Source organism: Xyrauchen texanus, chromosome 47 (assembly GCF_025860055.1).
Source record: "Xyrauchen texanus isolate HMW12.3.18 chromosome 47, RBS_HiC_50CHRs, whole genome shotgun sequence".
NCBI classification, from domain to species: Eukaryota; Metazoa; Chordata; class Actinopteri; order Cypriniformes; family Catostomidae; genus Xyrauchen; species Xyrauchen texanus.
In genome coordinates, this window is record NC_068322.1 from 18,919,395 (window position 1) to 18,946,165 (window position 26,771).

Here is a 26,771-nt window from a genome sequence, read left to right on the forward strand (position 1 = left end):
TGGAGTCTGTAAGATTAGACTGAACTGCTTTGATATTATTTACATTTTTATTTGAACATATCGTTGATTAATTTCACTATGCGTTGTCTATGTGTCTGTCTTTGTGCTTGCTTGTTTATCACGTCAAGTGTACTGTACCTTTAAAGAGTCCTCATTTGAACCCAAAGGCCTCGGTTTTAACAGTTGGATTGAATGTGGTGTGGGAAATAGGGGATTTTTATGTAATTATTTATGTTATGTCAGTGTCCTCATTTGTAAGTTTTGAGTTTCTTTTTGCTTTTTCTGTACTTTTGTAAACATGTTTACTTCAACTGTGTGCTTCTTTTCGCCTGAGCGTGTGTGTGTGTGTGGGGTGGGGTGGAGAAGGAGGGGGGGGGCAGCAGCCGGTGGAGTTTCTGGTGTCCCCCTAGGGTAAGATGGTGTTCCCATTGGGAGTAGTTGCACTATGCAGACTGTGTAATATGCGCAAATGGGGGCAGCGGTACCAGTCAGTAATACTACATTGAAATTACATAATACCAAGAAATGTATTCAGATGGTCCCTTAACACATCCTTCACAGTTTTAGCAATAAATGCTTTTTGAGTTATTAATAATAAAAAGTATATATCCTATCTTATATGCGGAGAAATTTCCTGACCCCTGACTTTTAAATTTCTTTGATTATTTATCTTATATATGTAGACTTCTGTGGTGGTTTATATGTATTATTTATTTATTTATTTTATTTTCTCCCCTTTTTCTCCCCAATTTGGAATGGCCCAATGTGCTCTAAGTCCTCATGGTGGTGTAGTGACTCGCCTCAATCCGGGTGGCGGAGGACGGATCTCAGTTGCCTCCACGTCTGAGACCGTCAATCCGTGCATCTTAGCACATGGCTTGTTGAGCGCGTTACCTGTGTGGAGGCTTCATACTATTCTCCGCGACATTCACACAGCTCACCACTCGCCCACCGAGAGTGAACCACATTATAGTGACCACGAGAGGTTACCCCTTTGGACTCTACCCTCCCCAGCAACCAGGCCAATTTGGTTGCTTAGGAGACCTGGCTGGAGTCACTCAACATGCCCTGGATTCGAACTCACGACTCCAGGGGTGGAAGACAGCGTCTTTACTCGCTGAGCTACCCAGGCCCCGGTATATATGTATTTTTAGTTTTTTTACATTTTTATTTTATGATGTATTTTTTCCTTCACCTGTACTTCTTATATTTATGACTCAGTAATAGTATTCATACATTGTTGGATGTGTTTAACTTTGTACACCTTATTGAACATTTATATTGAAACTTCTGTTTTTTAATTAAAAAACAAATCCATAGTTTTTGTTTTATGTGTGGACATTTGAGACAGTCCCTTACCCACCATATGAATCCAACTTATATCAATGTTAAATTAACAATCTCGAATGATTTCGCCGTGACTGCATTTCACAAGCTTATGGGTCAATTTGCGTCCTGTATCGATTTGATACGGGACACATCATTTCATATTTAAATAAGGGAAAATCTCGTATTGAAACCGGAATATTCCTTTAAGTGTTCTTCTAAATATGTGGATTGATATATGCACTTGCTTGTCTTCACAAATTGGACAATTTAATAAGACGACTAGCAGCTCATAGCACAGCATTAGGGTAATACCCGACAGCGCTTTGATCTGCCAGTGTGTGTGTGTGTGTGTGTGTGTGTGTGTGTGTGTGTGTGTGTTAGCCAGATTATGTGAGTCATTGGTAATTTACAAAGTTGTGGGTGATGTACATGGTGTACAGTTTATAGTTTGTGCCTTTTTTGTGTGTATATGTGTGTGTGCTTGTAATTTGCTTGTCACTTTCATCTTGAAGCCCAGTTGGTACGCATGCTATTCAGTAATGAAGCATGTGTATTCAAGTGTGTATGGGTATATGTATATTTTTGTATATACATTAATAATAGTATTTCAGCCAGCTGAGACAACCTCTGTGACCAATGAATTATCTTGTTTCCATTTCATTATATATGGTGTGACACCAACCCCCCGTATCCTCTGTAAATCAGTAATAGGACGTGTTGGAATAGACTGTGAATGTAATATGATAAATCACATGATGGAATATTGAGGGCATTTTTGACCAACTAAACAAATATAAATAAATGAAGCCTACTTTTTGAACCATTCAGAGTTTTTGATTAGTGACACACACTGTTTTTTAATTAATATTATTAAAATAGTTGGCTAATTTCCTTTTGATTTGGTGCTGAAACAGGCTGTTTGTGCTGTTGCTGTAGCCAGTTGGACTATAACTTTATGAACTGCAACATTTAACAGTCAAATATCCCATTGAGTGTTTATAAAAAGTTATTGTGGCTTTCATTTTGTTTTCTTGTTTGTTTGTTTCCAGAGCTTCCTTATGGCTGGGAGAAAATTGATGACCCTATTTACGGAACCTACTACGTTGAGTAAGTTCACAGCGCTCTCAGTTAACAAACATAATTTAATTGCACTTTGGATCCCTGCGTTGTCTCTCAGCTGCGGATTAATCGGTTAGATTGCCACTGCACCATGGCCAGCCCAAAAACATCTGGTCTGTTGTTCCCTAATTCAGTTCCCAGTGTGTAAGTGTTTGTCTCTATACGTGTGCCATCATTTTCCTTGCTTAATGCACAGTCTGGGGTGAGGAGGGACTATTTATAGTATGGTTCACTTGGCTACTCCTCCCCCTTGGACAGAAGAGAAAAGCAAGCCTTGAGCCAATAATGCAGCTGTCGTAGCTTGGCATACACAACCACAAACACTCTCTCCGAACTGCCACATAAGTGTTTTGCATGCAGGGCTACATCCATTCCTGTTGTCTGCAGATGGGATTATGCCATGTTTGTAACTCATCTATCTGTCATCTGTCTGTCTGTCTGTCTGGATGTCTGTCTGTCTGTGAAAGGAAGAGAAGGATAAATAGTAACTGTATGGCTGTGGGTTTTATGTTGTGGTGATGACAACTGGGAGGACGTGAAGCTGCATCAGGTGTAAAATTACTGTAATTTACTGTAAATATGTGTCTGGTGGCTTTTTACTGACTGGAGACACATAACGAGAGCATAATGCATAAGGATAATCATTGCATAATGTGTATTTTTGTGCTATGTATTTATTTAATGTTTTTTTCAGGTTAAGAAGCCATGATTTTACCATTACAACTGATGGTTAAAGGTTTGAATGGGTTTAACAATTTAAATGAAACTGCACTCTGCATCTTGCAAATCAATCCTGAACCAACTCTAATGACTGTTTTTTTCTTTGCCAAACCTAACCTTAATGTGCTGTAAGAAGATGTGAAACTGATCTCGGATGAAGTACTAGTATTACATTTATGGATAAAGACAAAATCAAACTGCTAATTATATTCCGATCTGATCGATCTATCTCAGGCCTTAGATCCCAAAAGAAATCTAAGACAGATACGTCAAAAAATGTATCTTGCTTAGTGTCTGCACAGAGCTGTAATCACAAATGCCACATCTTTATAAAGAGTCATTACCCCTTTTCATAAAAATGCCTCTTAATGGGGCCTAATTGTTTTTGCAGTTTGAAAATTACTGTTTTTATCAGCACCTCTTAAAATGATTGTATTAACACTGACAGCAAGTGTTGAACAGACCGTTCAGAGATCCATTTGCCTTTCATAATGTTCTGATTACTGTCTGAGCTCATTGTTGGATCATTCTTTAAACAAAGATAAGGACTAATTGGGCCTATGTTGTGCTTAATAACCAGAGCCTGTTCGATTTGAAATGAGTTGTTAAAGGGTGTTAAAATCAACACTAATGCTTTTAGTTCCCCTTCTGTCACTCACTCAACGTTGTGTCGATTCTAGTGACACAAGGGGTCTCTTCTGAGAACCTTGCGTACCTCTGAACTTGAGAAAAGGCCAATGTCAAATTGGCAGGCAGAATTTGCATGTCCCGCCCCCGGACATATGGGTATAAAGGGGAGAGGTTGAGTGTCTGTCATACAGATTTTTTCTTCGGAGCCGAGCGGTTATGTGATCAGCGATCTGTGTGTCATGACTGCTTCACCCACCTGCAAGAGAGCTTCTGTTGGATCTGACGGTGTATTTCCAGCAGCTTAATCCTCTCTGCACACTGTGCAGACTCTGCCCCTGGGCACTTCGACAGCGCTTCTCTCCTATAGAGTTTGATTTCTCTAAAAGAGTTTTGGTACCTCAGCTCCGGGCGCTGCTACCAGCCACATCTCGAAGACATCCCTACAGGACCTCCTCTTCTGTCTATAACCCACCCCCTGCCAGGTGCACAGAGCAAGGTAAGTCCTTTGAGTTTTTTCTCAGCACCCAAGCCTCAGGACGCGCTCATGCCTCTCGAAGCACTATTACCTGCTCCCCCGCCGCGAGTCCCTGCCCGGTATGTCCAAAACAGCTGGCTGGGCAACACCCAACACCTTTGCTTGGTTCTACAACCTCAGGGTTGAGTCAGTCTCATCCCGTGTTTTGTCAGGTCCGAGCCGGTTCAACTTAGTAATACGGAACAGCCGACCAGGTGCTCCGCTTGCACATTGCGCCCTTCACCAAGCTGATCCAGTGCGCCTTCTTTCCCAGGTTAGCCAGTAAGGTCTCGCTTCCTGAATGCTTTTCTACCCTAGCCCTCTGGCGACAGATTCAGTGGAGGAATTCGCCGCCAAACCCACCACGAGTCGAGTGCTCCGTGTTGGGCATGGGCTCCACAGGCATAGTTCCCGCTTCAGGCAACTCCCTGTGACATATTTTCCGTGGTACGGTCCCCCTGCTGGGCAGTCCTTGCTGTCCCCTGGTCGCCGTGTCTGTAGCAACTCCTCCCTTGTCAGGCAGGATCTACCACCGCACCATATCCACGGGTGGCTTGACAACCCCCGTGTGTATTAGCCACAAGTTACCTCCCCCCAGTCTGGGCAGGTCATGGTCTCCGCAGGGCCTTTTCCCCCTGAAAAGGGGAAAATAACTCTATGACGAGAAACATAGAGAGAGAAAAGGCTGGCCAGCTGGCTCCCATACAAGTCATGTCGCCTGTTTCCTACGGGTACTGGGAACCTAAGAGCGGGATGTGACACCTTTTATTGGGGGCGTTGGGGAGGGTTACGTGCAGCCGACCCAACTGCTTCTAGCATGCAAGAGCTTGCTTGCACCTGGCTGGGCAGTCACATAACACGGGTAGTGCATGGCCTTTTGAAGTGTGACCCCTTGTGTCACTAAAATCACACAACGTCGAGTGAATGACAGAAGGGGAACGTTATGGTTACTGTTGTAACCTCCGTTCCCCGATGGAAGGAACGAAACGTTGTGTTCCCCTTGCCACGTCACTATCCCTACCACTGTAATACGCCGTAACCTTATTCTTGGCTCCTCAGTGTCAAAACCTGTCTGACAGACACTCGCACGCTCCCCTTTATACCTGTATGTCTGGGGGCGGGACATGCAAATTCTGTCTGCCAATTTGACATTGGCCTTTTCTCAAATTCAGAGGTATGCAAGGCTGTCAGAAGAGACCCCTTGTGTCACTAAAATCGACACAAAGTCTCATTCCTTCCATCGGGGAACGGAGGTTTCAACAGTAACCATGATGTTTTCTTTTGTTGGGCAGCGTTTGGGCAAGATAATTCCCATTGATCCGGTTTTTCAATTATAAAAGTACATTCAGCAGGGTTAATTGCATGTCAATATATAAGGTCATGATAAACAATGGCTAGCTGGTCAGAAGGATATATGTTATTATAGCTATTATTACATCTTTATTTGACCAGGCTTGTCCCTTGGGATTCAAATATCTTCAAGAGAGATCTGGCCAAAATGGTAGCATAAAACATTAAAATTAACAATAAACATGACAAGCATCCAAGAGGCAATGCAATCAATAAAAAAACACATATGTTGGAATGAACTATATGTTAAAACACTGATGCTAAATTTAAAAAATTTGATGCGTAATTTCATAGTTTTGCAGTGTGCTCCAAGAAGAAAAGTAGCAGTTATAATATTACCATGCTCAATTAGCATAAGCTAACAGAGGCTAGTTAGGCTAATTGGGGCTAATTAGCTACTTTGTTGAAGTGATAAAAAACTAGCCTATGGTTTTTAGCTGATCGCTAAGCTGGTCTTTCAGCCTGACTAGCTAAAAAATAACAAGTCACCTTACAGGCTGGTTTAAACTGTTTTGTTTTGCTTTTTGTTTTGTTTCAGCAGTGAAGGCTAACTCACCCTCAGTTAGCATAGGCCTATTCTGCTTTACCTGAGTTAGATTAATGAAATAAATTTTTGTCTTGATAAATGCACTAGATGGGAGACGCAGGAACATTGTGAATTGTGGGTGTTCCAATTAAATTTATTGAACATTTGCTAGGCTATTTTGCTTAGTTCTGCAAGCACAGATTCTGTGTGGGCCTAGTTATGTGTTAGTATAGCTTTTCTAAAGTTTAAATGCTTTATAAGTAACTGTTGTATGAGCTTCTGTCTGGGATTGTCTGATTGCAGTCACATAAACAGAAGGACTCAGTTTGAGAACCCCGTTCTAGAGGCCAAGAGAAGACTACAACAGCAACAGCAGATGCAGAGTCAAGGCCTGTCCTCTCTCCCCCTACCTACTGTCTACAGAGGTAAAGTGTTATTTACATCCAATCAAATGACAAAAAAGACACCATAACATCTTTTTGCTTTCAAAGCAATTACATTTTTAACATCAAGTGTGGTGGAATTACTGATGGCTTGATGTTCGTGACTATTATTACATTTCTCCTGTGAGCTCAGAGACTTGTCTCCATAGTAACACATTTGAGCTCAGACTTTGTCTTTGATATTCCTTCTGTGAGTGAACTTATTGTTAAAGGAATGTTTTGGGTTCAAAGCAAGTTAAGTCCAAATGTCAGTTTTTGCTCCTTTAAAGCAAAAACTTTGTTAGAGTAAGGCACTTTCATTGAAAGTAAGTGCCAGTGTATGAAGGGTTTAAAGGCCAAAAAAATATTTTTGTTTAAGTGTTTACATGAATTCTTCCATAGAAATGTCTATTTTTTGAGCTGTAAAGTTGTTCAAATGATCTTCTCTTTTCTTTTTTACTACTTCTGTACACCCAGACCTTTGGAAATATTATGTGTTTAGCTGTACAGTCAATGCACACTCAGACAGAAAACCTTCCTGTTCTGACTCCATTGTTATCAATTGAGAATGAGTTACTTTTCATTATTTGATCTGGCAGCTTCCTCGTTATGTTTAGAAGGATTTATAGCAATAATTCTTGTCTCAGGTAATCCATTCAGCATGGTCATGCTGTTATCAACATGAAGGTAAGGGACAGCACGTTGTTAGCCAGAAGGGGGTTAACAAAAATAACTCAGCATCTCTTGGTCCATCTTTCAGAGAGAACATGTTCCTTGACTCCTTAGTCATTAGCTAGACCAGCTATGGCCTCAAATATGTTGTAGCTAAATTGGCTATTTAATTGGTGGGTAAAATTTATAACAAAAGTCCCATGGTAATAAAGCTTTTTCACAGTTGCAACACGTGAAATCTCTGTTAGATCTTGCAACCACAGTAGTGATGCAAGCTCGATTGAATTTTAAGCAAAAGTGGTCCATAATTAGTTTAATCTAAATCTACCTCTACCTCTACAACATCTACTTTTGTGGTGATTGTGATTTTGCCAAATAGTGTATTTTCCTTAATCAATTTCTTCTGTTGGTTCTGGAACAACATTTTCAAACATTGTCCCGACCCTAAAATTAGAGGGAAATGATTGGTGTATAAGTACGTAGTGGAAGCCGCAACACCAACCTTATGCTTAACTGCTAACCCTAACTCTAAAATTGAATTGGTTGATGGGAATATTGTTCTACCCTTTCGTAAGATAAACCAGTTTAAGCTGGTTTCCCCATCCTGGCCATGCTGGTACTCAGCTGGTTTAGCTGGCTGGCAATCTGGTCTCACATCCAGACCAGGGGTGCGTTTTCCAAAAATATTGTCATCCATCCATGGATGCAAGTTCCTTTGTTACCAACATAGTTCAGTGGTTTGGTGTTCCCCAAAACCGTAGTTCCAGCAAATATTCGCAAACAGCATTTCAAAGTTGTGTTGGAACTACAGCACATAACCTGAGCTGCAGGTTATTAGAAGCATAGTTCCTTGTTAGTTTGCTGTGTGACATCATTTAATTTTGCATAGGCTTCTATATCTTTAATTCCATATATATATATATATATATATATATATATATATATATATATATATCTTTCATTCTATCAACACTTTGACCATGCATGCATTTAAGAAAGTGACTTTTTTTCATCTGTTTTGCAGAAAGTGATGTTCTGAATTGTTTATAAATGTGAATGCTGCTGTTTAAGGGATTAAAGACTGTTTAGAGAAATGGTTTCTGTAAGAAAACGTGGATTTTATGTTTATGTTAATGAAAAAATACACATTTAAATGTTTTTAAAGAGTGAGCATTTGCTCAAGTGCATCAGGGAACACCAAAGTCTGGTGTAGAGGGAAACCCCACTATTGCAGTGCAATGCCTCTGTCACATTTCAAAGTGCATGCCGCTTTCATGTCTTCAGCTGCTTTCGCTCATTGAATAATTTTATATCTGTAGAAATTATTGCTCTGCCCCCTGCGTAACGTCATCAACGACAGCTCTATATTGTTGAACCAACGTGGTTCGAACGATGGATGTGCGACATTGTTACTACGATTTTGGGAAACAGTCATGACTATCTAGTTAATTTCTTCAACGATGTGTCGTACTATGGTGATTAAGCAGTGAGTTATGTCATTGTATGTCATTGAACAGGAAAGACTAGCAAACCATCTTTTCAGCTGGGTAAGATAAACTAGGATTTGATCCAGAAACAAGTTCTATTTGGCAAAATCACCTTACATTTTAAGTTGAAACTTAACTCCTCTCTGTCCAGTGGTCCTCCCTTGGATCTTTAAATGATGTGTATCCATTTCCTGTGTGAGCTGAGGGTTTTTCTTCTTTATAACAGTAGAGGAGAGCCCCTCCTCTGCTACCTTACCCAGGGCCAGACTGGCATACGTGGGTCCAGCTCCCGAGCGCTCTCACAGTCTCACTGACCTTTCCGAGGCCCCCCTATACCGGTCCGGAGTATTTGGACTGCATGGTACGTCCCTAGAACGGCGCCCCCCATTTGCAGTGGAGGAACTACAGCAGGAGTCTGTTTCCTGGCTTTTTTGCATAGTACTTAAGTTCCTCCACAGAACATTCTCTCAGTTTCTAAACCAGTGGAGATTTTTTTTCTGTTGGCTTCTTTTTTGTATTTTCTTTTTGCCTGCACTTTTAGGATACGCATGAGTACATCTACCCTGCCGGAAACACCAGCATATCTGGTGAACAGCATACAGTATGTTGTGTTGTGGATGTAGGGATGCTGGTATCTTTCATCTTATATAGTAAGGATGGGACAGGATGGTTGACTAGTCGTCTAAAACCGACTTGATTAGTGATGTTGACTTGCTTATGCTTAAATGGTTGACTGACTGACTTTCGAACATGAAAGTATATATATTTAAAAATATTGTAATCACTGATTTCCATACAATAACTTGATAATCTATCCCTTTTAAAGCATTGCCACTGCAGAAACCAATTCACTACCTTCAACAATACATTTCAAGACAATTACTGTCAGCCTTAAAATCACCTCCTGTGAGTAATGTTTCTTTTATTATGCAAAATCTCTTATTTGAGAAGACTGTGATGGTTTTGTGCAATAAATAGTAATAGTTATTGTAGAGGTTCTAAGAGTGGGAGGCAAGAAGGAAGCAAGAGCTGACTTTGCAGTCCACGTGAGTGTTATTTATTCTCAGGCTATAACTCAACATATGCTTTCCAGCAAGACTTCCAGTTTGCACACACAGCTTCAATGACAAAAGTCAGCATAAGCTCAAATCAATCAAAAAACAGCTTTTCAGCGTTGAGCTTCAGGGGGTGTGTGTGTCTTGTACTCTCTCTCCTGGCCGGGCGTTCCGCCTTCCTGTTAAAGCCCATCTCTGCCATCACTGAAATGAAACACAGGTTTTTAGAGTAAATAATAACCAGGTGATGGCTCTTACTGCTTCCTCTCTCCCCACTGACAGACATAAGACTACGTCCTGCTCCACAGTTATTTAGCCTATTTATTTGTTGAATAAGGGCTGCACCAAGCATCCATATGCGTAGTTTTCTAGATTTTGTCATTCCTGTAAACAAACATAGTCCTAACCCTAACCATAATCTACCCCTAAATCTATTTTAGAAATAGGATGATCCAGGAATAATTCCTATTTATTGACGTCATGGTATTTGACTAGTTGTCTTTTAGACAACCCAATGACTATAGTCGATTTTGGAAATATGGATTTTTACAGCCCTATAGAGCTCAACATTGCCCGTTCACATTTTCCGCAATCTCGATTATGGAAGTATTTTTCCCATTCATACTTTCTTCCATAGGGATTTTTTAAAAGTCTTCATAAAAGAGTTTTAAACCATGAACCAAACCAACCAGCTCTGAGATTAATTACAACATTATAAACTCTGAGTTGAAAAAAAATACAAATTGAAATATTCAAATGATGTAATCAAATTAAAAACAGTATACACATATAAAACTGTTGTTTTTAAAGTTGTTTATTAGAGGTATAGAAACTATATTTTAAGTCTATTGCAAAATATTCAGATACTGTATATGCAATCATAAAAGTTATTTGAGAGCGTATGCAGATCAACTCCATTGTGTCATTCACAGTGCATCACTCTGCAGTGCTCTTTTGCTGCACTTTGTTGGCCTCAATTCTCTGATTGGTGGATCTTTTCTCTTCAGGATCATGGGTAGTTTTGTTCTTCACCAGGAATGCTGCTATTAAATGCTGTTTTTTTTTTTAGATGAAATAATGCAGACTGTTGGCTTCAACAGAAGAACTTGCTTTCTATGAACAATATCATCTGTTTTAAAGGTGTATAACTTATTGTTAAAAATCTATTTCCACTAAAGAAAAAATAATAATGTAATTTTTACTTCCGGAACCAGACTGTTGTGCTCTATCTAGCTTATTTAACTAACTTGATCAACCAGCATCACCAGAAAGATTATGTTAGTCGATCAACTAGACCAGCAACCAAACCAAAATTCCTGCTGGTCTTAGCTGGTTTTTCAGCAGGGTATTTGGACCAGCTATTGTCCCCAACAAACGCATGGCAAAAATAGCTGAAGGTCTAGATTGGACCTTGATGGTGGACCAAACAACTTCTAAACAAGAAAAGGTGATGGAGTAACTAAATCTGGCATCTTCTAACTCCATACAGTGTACTGAAGTAAGCACTTCTAGTTTTGAAGAAGCATCTCTTCAGTACAAATGTCCTTGTTGTGTGACTGCAGCAAAAGAGCTTCTCCAGAATGTTTTTTGTGGCTGCTTTTCTCCACTTTGAGAGAATAGAAGAACCGCTCTGCCTGTGCTGGTTCTTCTCCTTGCTTTTTTTCTTTTTTGTTTTTGCTTAAGTCTTCAGAAAAAACCCTGGCCATGGCTAAACACCATTTAATGTAACGTTGGAGTATGTTTAAAGAGCCAAAGTGAGAATTGAGTAAAAAACTAGCCATCCTTTCCCACTCTGCTGTTGTTTGTTTGGCTGCAAGCAGAGCGCTTGGCCTTCTACCCAGAATTCCCCAAAGTGATGCGATCGGCTGCTTGTAATGGTTGTGGAGTGGCTTACAAAGTACCCCCCATAAATGTCTGGCTATCTTCAATTGGCATGGCTTCATTGTGATCTAGAGTGTGTTTTCATCTTTTTGCCCTTGCAGAAAAGCCTCTATTCACACGGGACCCCACACAGCTGAAGGGGAGTTTCCTTTCGACAGCCCTGCAGAAAAGCAACATGGGATTTGGCTTCACCATCATAGGCGGTGATGAACCGGACGAGTTTCTGCAGGTCAAAAGTGTCATACCCGACGGACCCGCAGCACAAGATGGGAAAATGGCTACAGGTAAACACAAAAAAATGAACACACTTACATGCTGGCAGGTTGATGTTTGAGTGGTGATAATGTGCTATTCTCACTCAAACTGAGCTCCCAGCTGGCTATTCTTTCTCAGTCTCAATTTGTGTCTGTATGACTGCTGAGGTTGCAGTTAAAATCTGTCTTTGATAGTGCATTAGAGACAGTCAGAGGTTAAGTGCCTTTATGGACAGTGTATTTATTGGCTTTGTGTGTGTGTGTGTTGTCTGCAATGTGGGAAGGTTGTATCAATCACAGCGTGGCTTATGAAACCTGTAACTCCAGTACAGTCTATTTGGGAGTGTGACTGCAGCAGTATTACTAAAAAACACGCTGTGGTGATGGGGGCATGGCTGAGCTATGTCTGTGGAGAGTGAGGCCAAGAGAGGAAGAGCGGTTAGGATTGACACCTGTGGGAAGTCACCTCTAACAACAGTTTTTTGTTGCAGTGAGAGCTGGAGATTGCAATCCAAACCGCCAGAAGGGAGAGAGAGCTACACAATTTATTCTCAGTGAATTCTCACCATAGTTGCTTCAAACTTTTTGTCTATTCAGAATATAGACAATGCATTTCCCAAGATTCCACTCTTTTTTATTATTGTTGTCTGTAGTTGTGGATATTATCCTCTCTGCTCCTTTCTTCCACCCATCCTGCTCCCCTGGGCTCCGTGTCCTACTTGTGCTGTTCTGCAGACACACACACAAACACTCACACAAGCACACACACACACACACACACACACAAATAATCAGACAGGACTGTGGAGGAGCTTTAGGTCCATGCGAGTGTGAAATACCCAATTCTGCTAGATTAGGGATACGGTGGTGTTCAGAGAAGAAACCTCACTCACACAACCTGCAGAGCACACAGATGAGCATCATTAGTGCAAGGAAATGTTACGTTTAAAAGTAATGCATCCCATTATTTGTTACTCCTAATAAAAGCAACTAATTACTAATTACTTAAGTTACATTGTGACTTTGTATGAAGAGTAATGTGTTCGTTTCTTTCTCATCATTAGTTCTCGCTTGCAGTGTAGACTACATAACTATGTAATGGTGAGAGGTTTTCAGTTGTACAGGAAATTAAATAAACAGTAACACTTCTTACTTATTTGAAAAAGGTATTATAGTGTAAATAAAAAACACTTTACATACTTAAACACTCTTTGCCTCCAGGAACCTGGTGATAACTACATTTATAGCATCACCAAATAACCAGCCTGACCTGCTGCCTGATAAGCCTTCCCCACAAGCATGGAGGTGGTCCTGCACGGCTTTGTGGGGAGAGTGGGTCGCTTTAGTGATGATGCCGAGCCAGGCGAGAGATAACCCGAAAGTGTCTCTCCTACCGGCGGCATCACTGAATACCCCCGTGCCTCGGCACCCGCAATAGTCGAATATGTCGACGTCGAGGGCACGAAGACAGGGGAAGTATAAGGTTTCCTCCATGAACGAGTCAGCTCGTCATGGAGGTCATCAAAGAAAGGAAGGGACTGATATAGCGTTCCCTTACTTTTTGGCCACCAGACAGAAATCTGTCTTCTAGTTTGGAGCGTTTGGGGCTCTCTTGTTTGTGTGGCCAGTCTAACTGTAGCCTGGCCACAGCCCGAGTAACCACCTCGAGTAATTCCTCAGACGCTTTATTATTGTGTGTGGAATGTTCAGAGGTTCAGCGTCCCCCTCGTGAACCGAAGAGACGCCGAAACGTGCTTCAGGCTGATGAGAAGGATCCGCTGGATCTGGGAAGAGAGCGAGCGATAGGGACGGACCCGTCTCTCGCTCCTCAGCCAGATCTATGCGAGAGCCCCAAGATGAAAGTGTGGGCGCTGGCTCTTGGAAGTAAGTGAGACGAGTGTGAAGCATTTTGACTGTAAACAAATCGCAATGCTCGCACCCGCCCCACCTGGCCCAACGCAAGAGCAGCATGCTCTTCCCCCAAACACACAAAACAAAACTGGTGTGTGTCCGTTTCAGCCATAGAGCGTAAACACACACACGCTTGCTTTGTTTATCAGTCGTTATTTTTTTGTAAAGATCTTACATCTTAATATTGTACGTTAACAAAAATCTTTTGTTTTTTTGTTTGTTTTGTTGTCATTTTTGTCACTTGTAGTGATTGTTTAGATATTTTTACCAGAAAAGCAGACAATAATGAGTAAGAAAATACTTTTTTATTTTTTGCATTGACCTTGTCCTAATTGTGCATGTTTAGGACACAAACTCAGATTTACATGGAAGTTACAGCTTTTATTGCTTCGTAATTTATCACGTTACACCTGGTTAGGACACAGTGTTACTTTACTTCTTATTTTAAAAATGTAATTTCATTACATAATGTTACTTGTAACTTGTTACCTCCAGAACTCACTACCGCAATGACCAACAACAGCTACCTGTTTAATACCTCATCCACAATTAATGTGACACAAACATGACATATATTGCTCTTTCCCCTTTCTTCCTGCCGAGAATTTCTATGGCTTGGCATGCTTCACTCCCTGCATTCAGAGGCCATGACAGATGCCTCTGCGGAGTGTATGTTTACTCTGCCCCTCACAGCTGCACCAGAGTCCTCTAATAATGACTTAACAAGCACATAATAAGTTGAATCATGTGTACTAGTATGCTACTTAGGGACAGGAAGCACACGACTCATAAGCCTGCTGGAAGAGCTCTACATGTATTAGATGTTTAATACTTAATTCGCATACAGTAGTAGTCTGTTGCTGTTGCTTGGCGACAGTGTGCGGTGGATTGTGTGTTGATTGTGTTTGTTTAGAATGTCAGTGGCAGAGCAGGTGCTCCTCTGGGTTTCCTGGCATGCGCCGACATCAGACTCCTCTTAGTTTGTCTTTCTCTGTCATTAGCTCTGCGCAGCATCTCAGAGACAGTCTGTAATTCAGCAGTAGAGTTTAAAAGATTTTAAGGTATGTGCCAATACAGAAATTGACTTTCAAAAATGAACCTACCTTAACAAATGTTCACTGGAGTCAAATTTCTGACAACTAGACCCTGTCTTCTCTCAGACTTTTAAGGATTTTCAATAAATATATCTATATCTATGTGAGAAAATACACTGTGCTTCAAAAGTATAGCCACAAGGGCCTTTATTTTCCCTACCCACTACGACCGCGCGCAATGTCTTATCCAATTGTCGTGAGAAGTGCAGTTTTCATGCCAGAGCAAAGCACAAGTGGGCGTGGGCGTGGGTGGGAGTGTTTGTGCTATCTGTGGGTGTATGAGCGCAAACTGTGGGTGTATTGTATGGTAATGAAGTAGCACAAAGTGCAATTTGCTATTTTCCTAAGAAATAGTTAATTGCGATAAGATGTTTCAAAACCACATTTTATCTCATCGCTTGTTTATAGGAGGACACTCGGTATACTGCAGCCTTCAAAGGACGCATCCAAACGAGACACAGCCATAGTCAATGTCCAAATTCTGAAAATATTGTGAAACATCACATTTTATGAGATTTGTGTTAAACTATATATAGCTCATGGTTTATTTCTCAATTAATATTATTATTATGTTCATATTTACAGTATTTCTGATATAATTTGTATTGGTATTTTTCCACCTGTTGTCGAAAAGTCACTGCAAAAGGGACCGTTGGAAGAAGTTGGAGAGGGTAAAATGTTCGGATTTGGTATGATTTTTATTTTTGACCACTTTGTTATTTTTATCATATTCTTGTTTAGTTTGAAGTGTCATTTGAATCTAGAAATATTTTGGGTTGAATCTTTTCGTATTTCAGAAAATACGGTAGAAGTGAAGTGCCGATACAATCACTGTTAATAGCCTAGCCATGATTTGAGTCAGTAGATGAAAATAATGAATAATACGTACATTCTCTATAATTTAAGAAATTTCATCCAAATTTTGATGAGAATCACATTTCCCATGCATATAAAAGGAGCGTGTCACTAGAAATATGCCTGACAGTCATCAAGGACACAGTTAATGCACAAAAGATCGTCATTTTCAATTCTTCTTATTCATTGTATACAGTCCATTTACACTACCAACTTCTCATAAATGTGCTATCTTGGTTTATATCACTGGTGCTCGAGGGAATGGAATATATAATATGAAGCAGATGCTGTAATAACCAGAGAAGAATCTCAATCTCAAATTGCACTTGATCGAGCCCATTTGTGCGTTGCGCGCACGATTTTGCCAAATCCATTTGTGTCTAGACTTAGCACATGCTTACACAAAAATACATCAATTTGATGGCCATACCCACTGAGTTTGCACATATGACATATGGCATTGCACTGCGCTTAGCGCTAGCACTATTAAAATAGGGCCCTATATGTGTTAACATGACTCTAGTCTCAAATATTTTTTCTTCTGGATTTTAGTTTGATAAAATCAATTATAGGTTTTACCAGCATTGCGTTGTATTGGCAACAAAGTTGCCAAATTGGAAATAACTTTACACTACTAGGTAAGCGATTTTACCACACTTTAATCACGTTAACACATATAATGTTTACATTTTGTGACTATAGTGTGCGTTTTTATGTTTATGGACTGGCCCACAATTTAATTTTATAATTTTATTGTTTGTTTGTTTAATACACAAGGCAATGGTTTAAAGTATGTTTGCGGTTATGCCACAAATGATGTTGATTGATCTTAACATCTAATGAACCCAGTCTATTTCAAATATTATTATTTTTTTATTTTTTTTTATCAGAGAAACCATTATTTTGACCAAATAAACTTGATTTAGATTCAAAATGTTTAATGCAATAAATAAATTACAGTAAAGTCATTTTTTGTATTAGATATTGCATATCATAATGTATATTTAATCTACACTTTTTTATACTAAATGAACACAAAGAAGGAGAATTAAATTAATTAAGTTAATCATCATTTCATTTTTATGCATCAATATTAAAATACATTGTAACAGCAATATTTATAATAAAACATTTCAATACGTGAAAACTGCAACACAGTGACTTCCATGAACATTTTTGAGTAAACAAATTGTTGAATATTTGTTATTTTAGATTTATTTCAATCTAACAGTCGCATAATGGAATCTAACTTACCAACTCTATCTCCATTGACTTTATGGCCTTTTATGTGTATTACTTTTATGTGGAGACCTGTCCTGAACCACTCATACACATATATACTTGTCGAACATGGGCATTCATTGGGAGTTGCTCCTTTCTTGGCTGCTATAATGGCTTCCAGTTTTTGTAAAGGCTTCCCACCATCAGACTCAGTAAATCATTTATGTATAGACAGTGCTTCATGCATGCAGTCAATTGTCATGCCTGAACAGTAAAGAAACACTCTATTCTACAAAAAATAAACAAAACAAATGTTTGTCTAAGAAGATTGCATAGCTGTTTGATTTAGTTAGTAATGGGTTGAGGTGCAACAGCAAAACTTGTAAATGTCACCACCTAGTTTTTGTATGTAGTGTATCTTATGCAGGTGCACTTGTACATCTTATGCTTGTTTGATGTAGTTTGATGCTGACATAAAGTTAGGTGTGGCACAGCCGGGTCACGCGGCTATCATTTGCTCTCCAGAAGCATGTGAGATTATTGATTGCGACACAGGAGGCTCTAGGCAAATGTCGAACGTATTTACCAAGATTAATTTAAATTCCTGCACACCACACAACAGCCAGGAGGGGCCAGGCCCAGTGATAGACGAGTACGGCATTGCATGAAATGTTGCTTGGCAATTGATTAATTGCACCAGTAGCAAACAGTGCATTGCACAGTGTATCACACAAACACATTGATCACGCTTGCGAGATTACTCATTTCTATAATAATGGCATTTGTAATTATTTGTTTTAATCCGGTTTCCAAGGTGAAGGGTAAAGCCTAAACTAGATTTGCATTTCCTGCAGGAATTGCCAGTGAAAAACATAATTACTTAAATAGAAATCTGTTTCACAACATTTGCTTTTTGGAGCTTCAAATTTCAAGCCACGATTCACATGCATTGAATGGATCTATAGAGTAGAGATATTCTTCTAAAAATCTAAAAATTGTTTGTGCTCTGTAGAAGAAAGAAAGTCAAACACATTTTGGATGGCATGAGGGTGATGAGAGAATGATGAGAGAATGATGAGAGAATTTTCATTTTTGGGTGAACTGTCCCTTTAATACCAATGCAGACCTCTGTTGTGAAGGACATTCAATGATGAGTAAACGTGGTATCTTAAAAGGCAACACAAATATGATGCTTACTTTTTGAAAAAGCCTTTGCGTCACGACTGTACCTCTGATGCCTTAAAATGCTGTCTAGGTTGACAGATCACTACCTTCTGGAACAGAGCTATGTGTTAATTTGTACCTATTTGTTTTGTCTCTAGGAGATGTGATCGTCTACATCAGTGACGTCTGTGTCTTGGGCACCACCCATGCCGATGTGGTTAAACTTTTCCAGTCAGTCCCGATTGGTCAGAGCGTAACCCTCGTCCTTTGCAGGGGTTACCCGCTTCCTTATGATCCTGAGGACGCAGCCAGTACCCTGCTCTCCCCTCTCGGCCTCATTGAGCGCCCTCTACTGGTTAACGGGCGGAACAGCTATGACAGCTACATGGAGTACATCTCCCGCACAGCTCGCTTCGTTGACCCCCTTCAAACGACGATGGGACAGCCACACCCAAGCGACACCCACCTGGACGCTGGACCTCTCGAGGACAGCGTCTCCATGGCATCGTCAGGAGCAGCTGGAGGAGAGCTGCTGACGGTTACCATGGTAAAGGGGGCGGATGGTTTTGGATTCACCATAGCAGACAGTAATGGAGGCCAGAGGGTGAAGCAGATTCTAGAGGCCCAAGGATGCCCGGGGCTGTGCGAGGGCGATCTGATTGTGGAGATTAACCAGCAACCTGCATTAACACTTTCACACACACAAGTGGTGGACCTGCTGAAGGAGTGTCCGGTTGGAGCAGAGGCCACGCTGGTCATACAGAGAGGAGGGGCAGGTAATGTAGCACAAGTGTGTGGTGGTGTTTTGGTGGTATATGTTTGGGGTTTGCATATTTTCAAGACCACAGAAACCCATTCGACTGTTGCTCTTTGGTACCAAAGCATTGCTCAAACTGTATGAAGAGAATATTGACAGTTAAGCAATATCATGCTAGCAAGATTGCTGATGTTGTTGTTGTGATGATATGTGGAACAAAAGCACTACTGGGAGGGTCATATTGCTTATATGCTCATTTATTGCCACCTATTGGCGTAAATATGCAATTTCCAGAAATGGCCAGTGAGCAAAACTGTAAGTTATATTGGAATGATTTGTGAATTAAAATCCCTGCCACTATTTGGGAAGCCAAGCATATGCAGAAGCAAAGTGATGCAAACAATTCAACGTCACAATTCTGTTGGACTGTATAGCACTCTTGGAATGTCAGTTAATCAGATTCAAATATGGGAACTAATGGTTGTATTTACCAATTTATCAGCCAGGTTGATTAATCAGCCAGTATTTGGTCATTTTGTGATTAGTGGCATAAGCCAACTGTGCCAGATTGGTGCTCATTCCACCTAGTGTCAATTTACTGACAGACTTGTCAGTTGATAATGCATATTTTCTGTTTTCAAAACTGCTGAGTAAATATTGCGTAAAATAAGTGTTAATTTCAAGATGCCCTCACTTATTTTGTTATGCTGCGTTTTCACCTAGCAGCGTTACCGATGTCATTGTAGAAATCTGTTATTTTCAGTTAGTTATGATAAATTTACTTTGCAAGTGAAAGCATGAATTACAATATACAGTATATATATATATAGGCATTATATCTGCCATTGACCACTAATGCAGTTTTTATGTATGTATGCACCCATCCTACAAGGCCTCTTGATTGGGTCATCTTGTCCTCTTAAGCAGTTTTTTAATTCCCTCTTAGGAGATATGATGTTCTCAAAGCACTGAGTCATGCTGATGAAAAAGCTGTTTTTGGCGTTTCCTGCGACCTTCACTGCTCAGATAAGCACAGTGGCTAAAAATAGACTCTGACACATAATAAGCAAGCTCACAAAAATGCTTAAGCATTACCTGTGCTCAAACCTATATCCAGCATTCAGTACAAGGACTGTTGCATTACATGCATTTACAAAATACAGCTAAAATTCTTCAAAACTTAATTTACAACCAGGTACATATTTAAAAGTTTAAACAAAATAAAACATTCTGGCATTTTTTACTCAAACCTGAATAACTTTCAATCTTCCTTGGAAAACAATAGGATAAGTTTGCAGAATCTTCATGCTGTTCTTTTTAATGCAATGAAAATATATAGTGATCAGGGGCTTTCAAACTTCAAAAGAACACACAACACCAAACAAGTAGTCCGTAAAACTTCTTACCGTGCAAAATATTTTGTGTTTTCTTAAGCTGTACAATTTCTTTGAGTGAGGAACAAACCGAAATTGAATTAGATCTTTACGGAAAATGATTCCCTCCACTTTAGCACTCTAATCTATTTCACGCTTGTGTATATTCAAATATAGTGCTTGAAGACCTTCGCTTTAGGTTGGATGTCAATCAATCATGATGTGGTAATTTTGAATATGCGGAAATGTGAATGAGATTTGAGAGCTACGGTGGAGAACATTACATTTTGGTATGTTCTCTTTCTTAAAGGTGTCATATGGCTTCAGAAGACTTGGAATACAGTGCACGAGTGGTATGGACTACAGTACTTTAGAACACTTTTATGTTGCTTTTTGTCATTTTTGGACCTTGACAGCTCCTTCACATACATTGTGTGGAATAGAGCAGCATCAGTTGTGTTCCAGAGAAGAAGAAAAAGTCATTTTAATTTTCTGAACATTTTTGGGTGAACTATTCCTTTAATTGCAGACAATCGATACTCTAAAGAAGTTCTTTAAATGGAACATCTCAGAGAACTACAGTGTCTCACATACAAATTACGGCATTCTGGTTCAATGTCTTGCTCTTGAGGGCCAGCAAATCAATGCTGATTATTTTACAGTGCTGTTGATTATTGCTAGTGATCATTTGTTTCTCAACCTAAACTGATTTTAGGTTCACCCCCAATTAATCAAGCACATACAACATCTATTCTATACAAAAGCCAGCTTTGCAGTAATTTTCAGTCCGTCCAGCATGTCAGAGCCCAGAAGAGACTGCATTTGAGTACTAATTGCAGTTGGAAGCACTCAGCATTGAATTCTGCTTCGGTTTTAGGCCGAGATTACTTGTGTTATTCATGTCAGAACATTAAATCAGGCACAAGCCAATCGATATGCACCTGTCTATACTTAAGAAAGCAGTTTGTGTGGTACATACAAAAAAGCCCTTCAACGGCCGCAGCTCTCAATGGCACCTATTCTGAGAATTTTAAAGCCCTTTTTGAAAGCAGTTTGAGCCTATGTGATTTATGGCCCATAGCTATCAGGGCATCTGATATAATCCAGAGAAAGAGAGACAGAGTGAGGTAATACACAGAATAAATATTTGGGAGAGAGAGAGAGAAGGAATAGAGGAGCATATATTTAGAGAAGTATGTGGAGTCAGTGCAGAGGTTAATGAGAGAGACATGAATGATCATTAAGCCCATGATCACTATGCTGGTTTAAAGACTGCATGTGATTTACATGTTAAGCCTGAGAAGCAGTAAGGATACAAATGTAGTAATTTTAATGAAGCAAAAACACAAATGAAATCAAATACTGAAAAACTAGAAAACAAACACTACAGCCTATGAAGGACAATAACTGACAAAGACTCGAGGGCAATATATACACAGGGACTAACAAGGTTAACAAGAAACACCTGGGGAACAATCAGAGTGGAACAAAGAACAGCGACAAGACCAGGAACTAAAACAAGATTTTAGGATCTGGCAGGAAGCCAGGAGACCAGGGTAGATCCAGCAGGAGGCCAGGAGACCAGGGCGGATCCGGCGGGAGGCCAGGAGACCATTGCGGACGGCCAGGAGACCAGTGCGGACGGCCAGGAGACCAGTGCGGATGGCCAGGAGATCAGGGCAGACCAGATGGATGGCTAGGAGAACAGGGTGGACCATGCAGACGGCCAGGAGAACAGGGTGGACCATGCAGACAGCCAGGAGAAGGTCGGACCGTGCGGACGTCCAGGAGACCGGGGTGGACTAGGGCAGACTTCCAGGAGACCAGGGTGGACGTCCAAGAGACCAGGGTGGACTAGGGTGAGGAGAACCGGCGGATGGCGAGGAGAACAGGGCAGATGGCCAGGTGAACAAGGCGGACAGCCAGGAGACCAGGGCGGACCAGGCAGACAGGCAGGAGAGGCTGGCAGTTTCCAGACAACAGGGGACTCAGAGGTCTGGTCACTAGGCGACTCAGAGATCTGGGCACTAGGCGACTCAGAGATCTGGGCACTAGGCGACTCAGAGATCTGGGCACTAGGCGACTCAGAGATCTGGGCACTAGGTGACTCTGATGGCTCAGTGGCCAGGGAAGCTGTAATGGCAGCTGAGGACTCATAGGGCTCGGAGGTCAGGGCAGCAGGGGACTCAAAGGGCTCAGAGGATAAGGCACTAGGGGATTCAGAAGAAAAGAAACTAAGAGACTCAGGGTAGAGCCACTGGGGATACAGGGGTCGGAGCCACTGGAGGCATGGACGTTGGTTCATGGTCCATGGCAGGCGTGGACGCTGACTCGTGGTCCATGGCAGGCGAGGACACTGAGACTGTGATAAGAGTAACTGGTTATGTAGAGAGTGTGGTCATATAGACCACTGAGGCAGGGACCACAGAGGTTGAGACCACCAGGACCCCTGAGGTAGGGATCACCAAGTTTAGACCACCGGGAAAACCGAGGCAGGGACCACCGAGGTTGGATGCCCCAAGACTGAGACCACTGGGACCACCTCTGTGACTGCAAAATCTGCTGCCTCTAGGTGAGCTGCAGAGGGAGTAGGTAGCACTTCAGGTGAAAAGGGAGCTGCAGCGGCCTTTGGTGGCTCCAGGGAAACTACAGCTTTTCTCCCTCTCTTCATCCTCTTCCACATGGAGGTCACATACTCAGGCAAGAACTTGTATCTCAACCACGGTAAAGTCTGATCCCTCCAAATACATGGCAATGTCCATCATCTGAGCCAATGACCATCCCTCTGTACAATCTTGTATATCGGATCGGGTAAAGATTATAATAATACCTTACATTTATATCGTGCTTTTTCTAGGCACTCAAAGGGCTTTACATAGTATAGGGGTAATCTCCCAAACCACCACTAGTGGTTGTGATCTCCTTTAGAGCTAGCTCGTACCAATCCACCCAGTTGGAATGCCTGCAAACGTCCACATACTCCCCTATAGGGCAAGTTCCTTGACACATGTAGATGATTCTTACTGCTGGATCCATAGTGGGTTGGTTATTTCTGTCATGTCTGAAGCAGAATGAAAAGTAAGGATCCAAATGAAGTAATTTCAAAGAAGCACAAAGCAAAAAAATCTAATGAAATCACGGGGCTCTGAGCCAATGCACGTGCAGGAATTTTTTTTGTGCATGCTCACGTTTTCTTGTTATGAAGGCAGATGGATTTATCAATAAATCCAAGTCCAGACGTAAATTGCATTTTACACTGAATTCTCTTTTATTGTTTTATTTATGTGTATGTGTGTGTGTGTGTGTGTGTGTGTGTGTGACATCTTATTTGTACAGGAATTTTGCCCTTCTTTCCTTCTCAGTGGCAAACTTCTCAATGACCCTATTATTGAAGTCAGGAATGCTTTTGATAAATGTTTTTCTCCATGGAGAGAATAGCCAGAGCTTACAGCATTTCACAGATCAAGATTTTTTTATAAAATGTGTCGATTCTTATCCACCTCTTCATTGTGCTTTCTTATCCCGATTCTGTGGCCTTCGTCCAGTTGCGTAGCTATGTTGACTCTGCCAAGGATTGCTAACTTGACACTATTGTCCATATGTGCTCTTGTAGACACATGTTTTTTTGTCCTCTCTGATAAATATTTTAGGTCCCTTAATCTTAAAACAGTCCATGTTTCATCTGTCCCCATCATTTTAAAAAGTAGACATCCATCCATCCATCCATCCATCGTCAACCGCTTATCCTGTGTACAGGGTCGCGGGGGGCTGGAGCCTATCCCAGCTAACATTGGGCGAAAGGCGGGGGACACCCTGGACAGGTCGCCAGTCCATCGCAGAAAAAGTAGACATGGAAAGCAAAATAAGGCATTTGCATGACTACATCCAGCCAGCTTAATCTGGGCCAAGCTCTTTACCTGTAGTTTCTCCACCAAAGTTCTCCTTTCAAATGGATTTTGCTGAAGAGATCTTATTGAATTTGGGGGCAGACCGGGCAGCTGAGATCCTGCTCTTGTGTCTGCGTTCATCATTGCTATAGTATTACAATCTATTGGCAGAGATTGTCAGTCGTCAAATGAGACGATGGTTATAGGAAATGTCTGCGCATGCTTGGGCACAGGCCATAATATCGAGGCTGCTGATTGGATAAATTTAATTTGCACATGTGAATATCTCGTGTCAGAATTGGTTGGCACTGCTCCATGAGGGGCGCTGTAAAAAGGACCCCAAGCAAACGCAGTCGGTGGTGGTCAGGACTCTTGACAAGAGAAGGGATGAAAACCACATAATTATTTATATTTTATATTAAACGTTATTATGCATTTTAAACACACACATACAAGATTTTATTTAAAAAAAGAACTTTTACTTTTCCATGAATGAAATGACTTACAGTACCTTTAATTACCAAAAGTGTATAGGGTCATTATAGACCCAAAATATGTCATTTGTAATATTGCTATAATATGTAAGCTTTCTTTTATTCCTTTTTTTTTTGTGCATTCATAAATCATATTTTTATGATGATTTCATATCTATATAAGTTTATTATCACAGGATATATATTTCATAGTTTATAACAAAACAACCGAGTATTATATTCATACAAATGACTACAATAGCATGTTGATCAGTTTATATATATATATATTTACATATACATTTACATTAACTGTATATGCTATTTGTTACTCAAGGTGGTGCTGATGTTTCAGTGATTGTCTTGATTTATATTTGACATTGCTTTTTGACGAAGATGTGAGATGTGATAGATATAAGTGGGTCGTTAAAGACCCCATGTTACCCATGAAATGATAACATTAACTTGGATTTTGATTTTGTCTTTTATTCCTCTTGTGCAGAACTCACAATGCCCACATTTAGTTGCTTTCATTTCATTTTCACATTTATGTGGTCAAATTGTAAAACAAAACAATTCAATATAGTATTTGCTTATAAATCAAAGATATCCTCTACAATGCAAAATCTCACATATTTTGCATGAAACAATATCACAAATGTGATACAACCATCAATACGGAGAAACAGTCTCTGCATTACAAATACATATTTAAACGTTGTTTACCGAATAAATGTAACATATATTGAAAGAATATTTCAAAAGGTAATATAAAACAGTAGATGTCTACACAAACATAAAAAAACAAGCATATAACATTAGGCATTTGGGCTAATTAAGGCGCTAATCGTAAATAGCGATCTACATAGCAATACTTCAAGAACCATGATTATTATTACAACAAAAGTATTACTCACCACTCTGGGAATAGACCGTTTTAGATTATAGTTTCATCTGGAGTTGTTACAGAATTTCAGCAAGTCTCAACACAAGAACAACATGACTTTCTCCCTCAGTTTTTTATTTTTTTGTGCCATTTTCTAGGCGATCACATGAGCCCACAGAATCAATGTCGTTAAAGGGGCAGCACCCAACACCCCAGGAATGTAGTAATGTTTGGGGAAACGCCCATGCATTTTAGGGTTAATAAGTCTGGGTCCGGAAATAAATTCTGAAGGTCACAATATATTTAGTCTTAATGACACATTCTTTTGACCAAATATAAAATATTTAATCTGTGTGTTTTAATAAAAATCAGCCACTGGGACATGAAAGTGTCTGGAGATGAAAAACCCCACCTATTTCACAATCATAATATTATTTGGAAGGAAAAAAACTACTTAATGGAACAAAAACAGGTTTCATGTTTCTTTATGAAAAAAATATTTTCAAATGTTTTTCTCTTGATTTGGGGGTAAATAATGACCTCAACATGTTTTTGACAAGCTGAGATTCGCCCAAATTGTTGGAACACAAGGTGTTACACAGCATGTTAGGATGAGCAAGTATTCTTGCGTATAAACTACTTGAAGCAAGATCAACCAATCAGGTGGGTTTTTACAGTCTAGCAGTGACTAGCTTGTTAGCTACTGTTAGGTAACCACCTGCTTGGATATTATGGAATGTTTTAGCATTAGAGCATTCAATATAATACCAACCATGATGATGATATATATTTACATTTACGCATTTGGCAGACGCTTTTATCCAAAGCGACTTAAAGAGCACTTATTACAGGGACAATCCCCCCAGAGCAACCTGGAGTTAAGTGCCTTGCTCAAGGACACAATGGTGGTGGCCATGGGGTTAGAACCAGCAACCATCTGATTAACAGCCCTGTGCTTTAGCCACTACGCCACCACCACTCTAATAATATTTGCCTTGAATCAACTGTTGTAGTGTTGTGATTTATCTCAGAGCTGGTCAGTTTGGTTCAATGCTTGGAGCTCTTTTGTTCAAGAACAATCTGAAATACCTATATAGAGTTCTAATGGGAAATATTCTTCTGAAACCTAGGCTGCTGAAAAAGTTACTGTTGATCTGTACTGTCATTCAAGTTATTTGGACTTGTGAGCAG

The 26,771-nt window shown here is 40.3% G+C and overlaps 1 protein-coding gene across 1 annotated transcript in view; it reads left to right on the plus strand.

Moving 5' to 3' along the window:
• The window catches only part of LOC127639271 (membrane-associated guanylate kinase, WW and PDZ domain-containing protein 2-like), a 321,578-nt gene that overhangs the window by 222,518 nt on the left and 72,289 nt on the right, over nt 1-26,771 (plus strand). Inside the window, exons 7-10 of the mRNA XM_052121194.1 lie at nt 2,379-2,436; nt 6,492-6,613; nt 11,807-11,989; nt 18,363-18,980. Coding sequence (XP_051977154.1) covers nt 2,379-2,436; nt 6,492-6,613; nt 11,807-11,989; nt 18,363-18,980 — 981 coding nt within the window. The remainder of the gene's footprint in view (nt 1-2,378; nt 2,437-6,491; nt 6,614-11,806; nt 11,990-18,362; nt 18,981-26,771) is intronic.